Source organism: Cryptomeria japonica, unplaced genomic scaffold, assembly GCF_030272615.1.
Source record: "Cryptomeria japonica unplaced genomic scaffold, Sugi_1.0 HiC_scaffold_299, whole genome shotgun sequence".
NCBI lineage: Eukaryota > Viridiplantae > Streptophyta > Pinopsida > Cupressales > Cupressaceae > Cryptomeria > Cryptomeria japonica.
The window spans coordinates 178,463-189,579 of record NW_026729121.1 but is presented as its reverse complement, the minus strand read 5'-3'; the positions used below and the strand labels follow the sequence as shown (position 1 = coordinate 189,579).

Here is an 11,117-nt window from a genome sequence, read left to right as displayed (position 1 = left end):
AAATAAACATGACAACATGATCTAACCATCTCCTCCAAGGAGATAACATGCTCCATATGAACATATCAAATAACCATATCATGCCAAAACTCTAAGCTAGCCATCAAGAGTATACTATGACATAATATCAACCGTCCTATCAAACAAGGATTACATGTCAAATGAAAGCATAAATCACACCTCAACCAAGGACTCCTTGAGTCCCCCAAGATGTCCACGTCCTCAAATATCATGAAGATCACCATCTCCAACAAGTGAACCCGCAAATGTGAAAGACCATTCTACAACAATAGGATCTAAGTCATCCTCCAAACATCTGCACACTAAGAAGATCATCCACCATCCAATGGTGAATACACATCACTGCTACAAACTCTCATTGAACTGTGATATTGAGCTCTCCGTAGCATCATAATAACCATCTCCTAAATGTAGATCATCTAGGTCTACACACACACAATTGAAATTGTCAATAACATCAAGTAAACCGTGATCTCCAAGCCAAGAAGAAACAAAACCACCAAAAAATAATCAGGAAACAATCCTACACCACCACATCTCACTTTCAAAAGCTCCCATTGAAATTCTATAAACAAGATATCCATGACATCATGATAAAGCCATCCTCTAACATGATAATCAACCAAATCCATCTAACAATCAAAGAACTCAAAGCGCACATCATGAGCTCCCAAAATCAAAAGTAACCATGATCCTCAAACAAGAAGATACACTGCCATAACCAATCAGGAATCCAAATCAAATCATCAACCAATCAAAGCAACTAAAAATCCAATCATGACATGCCAAAGACCCTAAACACAAGGAACAACTATGGCATCATGACCACCTCCACGAAACGAGCATCTAACTCCTAATGTATCCAACATGTCAGCATCACATGGTTAATACCATAGGTCCTCCATCATGACTATACCTAGTAACAACATCTCTCCTCCTCAACATGGCGATAAAGTCAACAAACCATGTGACTAAACCAGGCCACCAATCTGAATATCAATCAACAATGAAAGGTCTATGGGCATAAACAACCCATATCCAAGCCATAAATGCAATCCTATAAGTACAGACTGCCTACAACACTGGACAACATGTAGACCCAACAATGCAACATACGTACTCAAACTAAAACTAATAACCATGTCAAAATGAGAGTAATCAAGATACAATATCAAATTTACAATGACATAAACTCCAAATCTCCAATATGTAACATGTCATAAACTCATAATGTCACCAAAGTCAAGAGAACCCCATAAGAAAATCAAATCAAAATATTAGCAAATAAATCATCTCAAACCTATTCCAAATCTGAACCCAAGTGTAGTGCTCTCCAAGAGATTCCATCGACTATTTGAAGTCCAAAATCCAACTCCATATGCCCAAGTTATGATCTCTGAAAGCCATAAAGATAACTCTCACTTCCAGCTAACATTTCACTGCCCAAACAACAAAATCTAGAAAAAATAATCTTATCACAATGAATACTCAACCACCTTTCCAAGGACTATAAGAAGTCAAAAATTTGACATCATACTTCCAAGTTATGCTCCGTGAAAGAAAACAACTTCATAGGCTAAAAATGGAAGCCTGGACTCAAAAAATATTCTGCTAATATGCCACAAAAATATTTGTTTCAAATTTTCTCCAATATCCCAAAAGTTGATTTTCCAATTTTTTTAATAAGTCGGCCCTATACCGACCAAATATCACAGCTGGCATATAAAAACATTGGCATTTAAATATTGGCAAAACTAATGTTTTCTTTGAAAAACATCTATTATAAAATTCATTTAAAAATATGGCATTTTTTTTTTGTTATTTGTTTTTATTTTACCACCCATGGGGGGGGGGGGCTACAGGCTGCGGTAGTACTTACCGCTTGTGGGAGGTACGGGGGGTTGGGTGGTGGTGGCCCCACCCCCTACCACATAATATTTTTTAAAAAAAATTTCAAATCTTTTCAAAAAAGCCACCCCCCTGCTATATATATATATATATCATTTTGTAGGAAATTTTGATGTGATATTTTTTTTAAAATTTTTTTTGTGGACCGTGACATAAAATTTGACAGTCGTCGGGGCCTTGAGACAAAAAAAATTTGCAATCTTTTCAACTATCACCGAAATAGGTCAAATTATATATATTTTTTGTCTTCTGACCAACTTGTATCCATCCATGAGGTCTGTTTTGTCTCATGGGGTCATTTGTGAAAGCTCACCCCCAAAACCCTCATATAAAATCACAAGCAAGGAAACCCATTTGACTGAACGTTTTGCCTACCCCAAATCTGCCAACAACCCATCATAACAACAAACCCAAAAGGCTCAAATCTACAATAAACAACCTGCAAAACTCGTATCTTGTCTTGTCTTTCATTCTAACATGCATTCATGGGTTCAACACCTAGGGTTATAACACCATAAAACCATAGCTCTAATACCACTTATAAGGAAACTTTCAGCCAATTTTATGACAATTTCCACATAACCCAATTTAAATTTCAACAAAATAATCACATAGAATCCACATGCAAAGAATATACAACATACCCATCAAAGATGACACAATATATACCCTAGGAAAACCCTCATAAGGAAAAAACACAGCATCCAAAAGCATCCATCACTGTTTATTATTTAGCAATGCAACCATTACAATATAACTGTGAAAGCCTTCAAAAACCCAACCATAAACAAGTCATCAACAAGTAATCCATGTGAACAAGCATGTAACCACACACCCCATGCCATGCTTCCAACCTCCACAAATGCTAAACTTGGCTAACCTAGCTAATTGGCTAACCCAAACAACTACCCTCGTGGTTACTTTTATAGACACAAGCTCCCAAAAAATTACCAAGTGGTATTATATCAAAACCATGTGCAAATACCATAGGCTAACTACCCCATTGACCCCACACCTAATATTGGGCATTTTGTTAAATTGCATTCCCCAATTTTAAATAAATACAATATAATATCCCAATGTTACTATATAACTCATCAAGTGGTCTTGAGAATATTCCCAAGGATTCTCTACATGTTACACGTCCATGTGCAACATCAAATAAATAAATATTACGTTACATGTCCATGTGAAACTCACATAATAAATAAATATTACATTACATGTCCATGCAAAACTCACATAATAAATAAATATTACAATTACAAACATTATTATGCAAGGTGTACAACACCTATTTTCCCAATAGTTTTGTTATGTGTAAACCTTATAACCACCTTGGAAGCAATCTGAATACAAGGTGTAGGGACCCTATGAAACAAACAAACTTTATTGAAGGCTATTTTTGTTGAGTAAAAATAAGTGTATGGTTGACTTTCCTAAGTGGACAAACTGGGATAGTCTTATTTAACCAATGTTGTTGCCCATAAATAGGGTCTTGGGGGAAAGTTTGGGTGGTAGATGCATGAAGGGCGGATCATAAACCTTGAGTAAGGTCCCACATGTCAAGGTTGGTAAAGTTTCAAGTCATGGGCATGTTGATTTGGCCTTTGGCCATCAACATTGACAATCCCAATTGTGAAAGGCTAATAGTCATCAATGATAGTAAGTGTGGGAGTATTGGGAGCCACTAAATTGGACTTGTTATGATGTCATAAGCCCAAGACCAGTTTACTATGATGTTTACATTGCCTTGTAGTGTTAGGTCAATCCTTGAAAGGGTGATCAAGTCAAGAGATCAATAGGTGTAACCAAGGGCATCTATAACAGATGGGTTTTGAAGCCATTGTCTTGTGCATGTTGAAACACTAGCGAGTTTCCTTCCTTTGCATCGATCAATAATTCATAGGATCACCAACTAACAATCTAGCCTCCTTAATAGTACTATGGGTCCATCTAGGAAAAGACATGAGTGTGAGGAGGTGGAGATGGAAGAATAGGACCATAATTTGAAGTATTCTTATGAGATTAATAATGTGGGTTAGGTACTAGTGAAGAAGAGGATGATGGAGGATCCATCTATTTGAAGGACTCATCAACTTGAATTTATCATAATGCAAACATCTCTAGTGATTAAATTAAATGAATGATAAGCCTTCATATCCTTAAAACATTAAAAGAAAAATAATTGTTATATCTTCTTCTCCATTGCTTTATATTGACCATCTAGTATGAATTCACAATCATCACTACCAAATACCTAAGGAAGGGAATATTAGGCTTGATATTGGACCAAAATTCCTTTGAAGTGATATTTTGAATTACCCTGTGAGGAGTGTCATTTTGAATATAGTTAGCACAATTGTTTTCTTTATCCAAATAGAATGTGGCCATAGACTGTGATTGATGTATATGACTTATATATCTCTTAGTGATATTTTTTATTTATTTTAGTGACATCATTCTATTGATGGGTTTAGAGAACTAAATATTGATGTCATATGTCATGTACTTGGTGCAGGAATTCTAAAAGGGTTGGTTCACATTTTCCCCCATTATCTATATATTTAATTTGAATAGAAGAATCATATTGCTTATCCATGCAAACACCTTGAATATCCTAAGAGTGGTGAAGACATCACTCTTGTAATTAATAAAATATGCCCACATGCAATAAGATTCATCAATTAATGTGAGTAGATACTTGGCTCTTAAAAAGAGAGTTGAAAATGAATGAGATCACCATGAACCAGCTCAATTAAGGTATAAGAATAGTGATCCTTTCCCTTAGGAGAGGATTCTTGATGATATTTTCCAAGAACACCACCTTCAAAAACTCCCTCTATGACTAAAACCTTAAGAAGTGCAAGTCAACTATGAAAGATATGTATAATTGAGGTGTCTGAATCTCTCATGCCAAAGTATTCTCAAATAATATACATGGGTGATGAGTGATGAGTGATGAGTGATGAGTGATGATCTGCAAGAAGACTAAAAGCTATGAGATCTATACAATCTAGACCCATGACCAACTTTTCCTAAATAAGTAATTTTATAGGATGTTTTATTTCTCTAATAACTAAATCATGTGGGGAGAGATAAAATTTCCTCCCATCCCTAGTATTAAAATTCTAGTATATAGAGAGAATATTGGTATAAATCTTAGGAACATAGAGAAAATAATCAATGGAACCATCTATCAATTGTATAGTTCCTATCCCCAAAACTAAAATATGTATAGTAGTAATGTTAGAAAGAGTCTTTAGGAACATAGTTGATGAGCTCTAATGGAGAAGTAATGAACTCACTAAATTCCACTTTGTTTACGTTTTTACTTTCTTGTCTTTTATATTTTGGCACCTACACAACCTATAATTGTCAGGTTTTGGGCCTCTGCATTATGTTCATACTTATACATAATATTAGTTGCATTAAAGAATTAAATATTGCTATTATTCCATCTTAAGTCTCTCTGAATAGGCCATAAAATTCTATTTGCATTTTATATGAACAATTTGGAGCAATAACCTTGCAAGCACTATCCTCAAATTTGAAAGAATTTTTAGTTTTATCTCAACAACCTGGAAAAGAACCATACTCTTAACAAGTACTTCCATTCTAGTTTAGTGTGCTTGCTTAATTGTCCTCTAGGTGTACAAATTCGCTAACTCTAATGAGATCTATTAATCATTGCACTTGAAGAACTTAGGAAGGCAATATGATACCTTGAGTAGAAGTATGGTTTTCAATGGCTACTAGATATTATTACTTGCTAGCATTGATTGCAAACCACAGGGCTTAGGTGGTAGGCAGGAGGTTATTCTATTGGCTAACCTTTGGTAGCCATCACATAGTGTAAGTTAGAGAAAATTGGTTTTATGATGGATCCTATATTTACATTTTAGAATTTATGATAAACAAATAAAGTATAAACCATAATGCAATGATCAAGTAGGTGGTGTTTATAAAATACAATGAGTTCACCACTTCTGCTTGTATATGCAACAAAATCCCATAACCCTTCAAGTCCAAACTTTGTCAAGCATTATAACTTTGCCAAATCTTTTTACTCTCTTATCAAATCTCTTTTTACTTTGCACCATTCTCATCAATCATGTAGTGGTAGTAGCCACCTTAGTTCAAGACTCAAAACCTCCCATTATTACTCTCTACAAAACCCTTTCGTGCTCCTACTTTATTCTAGAAAATATATGATTACAAATTTAGATTACATGGAAAAACTCTCAAAGCACTTAGCTTTGTGCCCCAATACGATCACAATAACTTTGAATATTCACAATAAGTTTTTTTGTTTATTAAATTTTGTTGGGGGTTACAAACAACTTGTAAATGACATGAGGATTTGAATCGACATGTTGCCTTCCTAGTCACAAAATCATATTTATGCTCTATATGTCAAACTATCCGCTTAATAAGAGTGGAAAATAAAGTCCCATGATGATTTTGATTGAGTTTGAGGAAAAAAAATTAGGTCTGTAATTGTTGATCCATGAATATCATGTCTTAAGGAGTGAATGATGTATAACATTAGACCAATGTAGTAGATCCTAAAGGAGAAATACGAACAATTTGTATCCACAATATTGAGCTACAACAAAGGCAAAAGTAGAGAAAAGAAAAATAAACAATACATTCAATGGATAAATCTCAAAGGAACAACCTTTCTATAAGCTATTTAAGTAAAGTCAACAATTCGTATAGTGAGCTCGATTATTGAATAAATAACACATAGAAAAATACCATTCGTGTATTGTGTTAGGTTTTAGACTTACCTTTCCAGTTTGTGTTGTTGTTGCCAAACACTAGTCCAACCCACACTGTTGCTGCCAAACCCTACTCCAGCCCACCTCTGCAACCCTAGTACGTACACATGAATAAATCTCATGTTAGTAGCATAGAAACCCTAAAGCATGAGACAAAAAAATAAATATTTGATATTTTCTCATCAACATACCTACACTTGAAGGCCTTGTCTTTTTGCCCTTTCCTTCTCTTTCTGCAAATATGTGCAAAACACACCTAATCTGACTCCAAAATGGCAAACTAACTTCGTACACATGAATAGATCTCACGTTAGCAGCCTACAAACCCTAAAGCATGAGACAAAAAAAAAATGACTTTCTTATTAACATACTTGCACTCGAAGGCCTTGTATTTCTACCCTTGTCTTCTCATTCTGCACTTGCCTTCACTTTTTGCAAATTTACCTAGGACGTGCCTAATTTAATTCCAAAATGGCAGAATAACTTCATGTTCTACAAAAAGTCAAAAAATAGTAGATGCAACTATTTCTGTCGAGCTTTGCCAAGATCTGTTATCTTCGTGGGTATGAATAGAAAGCAATGCAGGTTGAAATATCTAGTGGACTGTGTCATCACATACATGCGTTTCCACTAACTTTTCTTTCTTGCGATGCAAATCTACCCATAAATGTTATTGACTTACGTGTTATAAGAACATGTCTGTCCTTTCTTGCCTTCCTAATCGCCAGGAGGCCGTAACTGCTGCAGTCTGGGTTTTATATTTTTTATGTATGTGTTATGTTGACTTAACTGCATGATGGGGTCCACTACGCGTCGTTCACCGCGAGGTTAACTCGTGATCTCCAACATCTCCACGTCAGTGCACGTGGGTCCACACAACCTTAGTGTGCATATGTCTGACATCTCCACATCAGTGCACATGGATCTAGACCTCCACACCATCCTAACAAGTGGGCATGAGCAGGCATGTATCCAACATGTATGCAGATGCATGTCATTGGTATGACACGAACATTTTGGAGCCAGAATAGCTGTGTCCCTCAAAATATGACTCATCCACGTGAAGGGGCTTTGTTATAGATTTTTCTTAAAAATAAGACATTAGCTATCCTCACTTTATATGATAATATAAATAAAAAACCTTCCAAGTAAATCTTTTTTTGTTCTTCTAACCACTTAAACTCTTCAAAAGATTTTACCATGAAGACCTAGGGGCTATGCTGAAACATTTTTGACTAAAAAACAAAAATAGGCTACAATTCTTTTATTCAAATTGCATTATTAGTTAAATAATTCATTATTATTTAATTAATGTTCATTTATCTATAATCTTAGGTTAATTAATTTATTTAATTTACCTATAGTCCTTTCTCTCATTTGATTAAATAAATTCTCATATTTATTTTATTAAATGTGTCTTTTCCTTTTCCTTCAATTTTGATTTTTTAATTTAATTCAAAATCCCCAACTTTCATCCACTTGGAATTAAAAGTAATTTTTAATTCCTCCACTCATTCTCTCTCCAAATGTCAAATCCTCCTACATTTCCCACTTACACTCTTAATCCCCTTTCATTGATTTAATCCATTTCCCTAATCTATCAAGCATGTGCACACCCCTAATCATGGTGATTAGGGAGAAAGTCAACCTATGCCTTAATTGGCTTTCTTCCCAAATCCCACTTGGCATTCAATTCCACCCACATTTGGAAAGTGCCCACATGGATCCCCTTCCACTCGTCACTTCCAAGGAATTTAAAATTTCTTTATTCCTCTTGTCCATGTACTTTGGATTGTGAAAACAAGAAGTGCCTTTATGGAAAATCTTCCTTGCACTCCACCCCCTCACCTTTTTTGACCACCTTGTCCTTGCATGCTCTCCTAGGTTGACACTTGTCAACCTCTCATGGAAGGTGAGAGCCCTAAGAATCCTTGACCCTTGATCTTCATCTTTGTATACTAGCCCTCCATTCAACTCCTTCCAACACTTAACCAAAACATCCATTCAACTTCTTATTATGCAATAAAAAATTGTGCAACTTCACTCCCATACAACTACATTATCTTCATATTATGCAAGTTTGAGTGCTTGGAGCACCATTATAATGCCAAAATTGTGAGCACACATCCAATATACCATCGAAGGACAAATCATTGCATCAAAGAGGCCAACATACTTCAACTTGGTTTGGTTCTATATTTATTTTGGCTTCCTTTTGTCCTATCTTGATTGTTGCTTTGTTTATCTGATTTCAGGTTGTTTACTTTGTTATTGCAATCTATTTTTAACTCACATTTCCTTGCATCAACCATAATATTATAAGGAGAAATAATTTTTTTTGTAAAAGACTTGGTTCAAACAAGGTTGATGGGTGTTCTAGCCCCATGCATTGAAATACTAGCTTGGGTCTCTCTAACCTTAGCAACTCCATACACAACAAGTCACACCTTCTACCCTTCTATTCATAGCATGGAGTGTTATGATCTTTTTATGGCATCAAATATGTTCCATTATGTATTTTTTAGGTATAATAAATGTTGTACATTTACTTCAAATTAGAATATGCATGATAAACTCTCTAGAATAACTTGATACCTTCCACATTTGATTTTTTAACTTTTTAACTTTTATTTTTTACATAAATATACACTTTTATTTTTTTACATAAATATACATTATTAATAGATAAAATATATTATTATTTATATTTTATAATAAGTGTACATTCAATTCTATTATTAGCATAAATAATATATTAATATTGATATTTATATTAAATGATTGATTATAAAATAAAAATAATTATATAATAATAATATTTTATTTTACTATAACCAATAATAATATATATAAATATAATTCAAATAATATACAATAGCTCAAATTACGACATTTTTTATTGAAAAAAACGTTAAAATAAAACAAATTTAAATATTATTTTATATAATAAATAAAAAATAAGCTAAAAATGAGAGGCGAATATTTTTTTTGGACAATTATCCCTTGAATTTTCGCAGCGATAATAGGTTGTAATTGTATCACATGACAGGATGTGTAAATACGGCCATATGGAAAGTGATGAGATATGGATAATGCTCTGCACTCCTTGCCATGTACGGACGAGCACTAAATTTAAAAACCATTGTATAATTGCCTTGAAGGTATCTAGGTAGCGGGTGTAATGCATTATATTCTACTGTGGGAAATTCGGGGGGGGCTTTGAAGGGTATTGAACTTCAGCTATGGCTCTTATACATTGCTGGGTTTGGGTTTACTTAGCGGCAGTGGGGATTTTGTTTGCACGGGCAGATGAGAAAGTGGGCATATGGCCCATGCCTGCACATGTTCAATATGGCAGTCACACAGTGGGTGTCTCAAAGCGCTTTGCCCTTTCTATTATAGGGAATAATCCGCCCTCTCATTCCAAATCCTCTGCAATTTTGCTCAAGGGATTCAACAGACTGCTTCATAACATTAATCTTTATCGTGTCCAGGAGGACAATACAGATCATCTTTTGCTTGGCCTTCGACTTACCATTGACTCATGGGATGACCAGGTATGCATTCCCTCATCAGGAATTTCCTTAGTGGCTATATCTTATCATTTCTATCTCTTGATTTGACTAAAATGAGCTAAGATTTATATAGAATTTGCTAGAGCTTGTTTCTTGAAGTGAATACCCTGCATTTTACCCTTGTCTACTATTAATCAGGGTAGACTTGAAAATCATTTTTATCTACTTCTCTCCCCGATAGCTCAAGTAGGCTCACGAACAGCCAGCATGATGACATCGCAATCCATTGTGATGAGATGAGACGTTCTGGATATAACTGTGTATTACTTATATCCAGAAGCTCTCAGCTCATTACTTTCATTACCAATACTCATCAAGGGAGGTGTGGAATTGGTTGTTATTGCTCCTTGTCCCCTGGTATGCCTGGCTAGCGCAAGCCATCTCACATAAAGAGCTCGCAATAATATTAATTAAGAAGGATGTGAAATCGGTTGTTATGTTCCTCCCTCCCTGCAATGCATGTCTAGCTCAAGCTGTCTCATCTAAACAGCTGACCGTCAAACTGGCTCATTTCAACTTCTAGTGATTTTATTTCCACTAAAGTTGAAATTAGAACATGACGGCTGTGTAAGTTCTTCCAGCTCAAGCTGCGTTCTCTACTTAATGTTTTAATATTGGCTGGAGAGCTTCTGTTTGTAGATATACAGCTGCTTCTCTAGTAGAGAGTTTGGGGTGGGGTGTTTGTGGTGATCCGGGGATTATAATTTCCTTTTTCACATGCTAATTGACACGCTGGTTTTCAGGGCATCCAATCTTTGTTTCTGATATAGATTGCCTACAATCTACCCATGTAATAAAAGGTTATGAGCTTTTAGGAAGCCCTGTAAGC

At 35.0% G+C, this 11,117-nt stretch overlaps 1 protein-coding gene across 3 annotated transcripts in view; it reads left to right on the top strand.

The window, feature by feature from the left end:
- The first annotated feature begins 9,740 nt into the window (after nt 1-9,740).
- The window catches only part of LOC131870178 (beta-hexosaminidase 3-like), a 148,026-nt gene continuing 146,649 nt past the window's right edge, over nt 9,741-11,117 (top strand). The window contains exon 1 of one of the 3 annotated variants that reach the window (XM_059215831.1): nt 9,741-10,270. In XM_059215831.1, the coding sequence (XP_059071814.1) occupies nt 9,956-10,270 (315 nt within the window). In that variant the 5' untranslated portion in view covers nt 9,741-9,955. The remainder of the gene's footprint in view (nt 10,271-11,117) is intronic. The other 2 variants (XM_059215833.1, XM_059215832.1) reach the window with 2 other exon arrangements.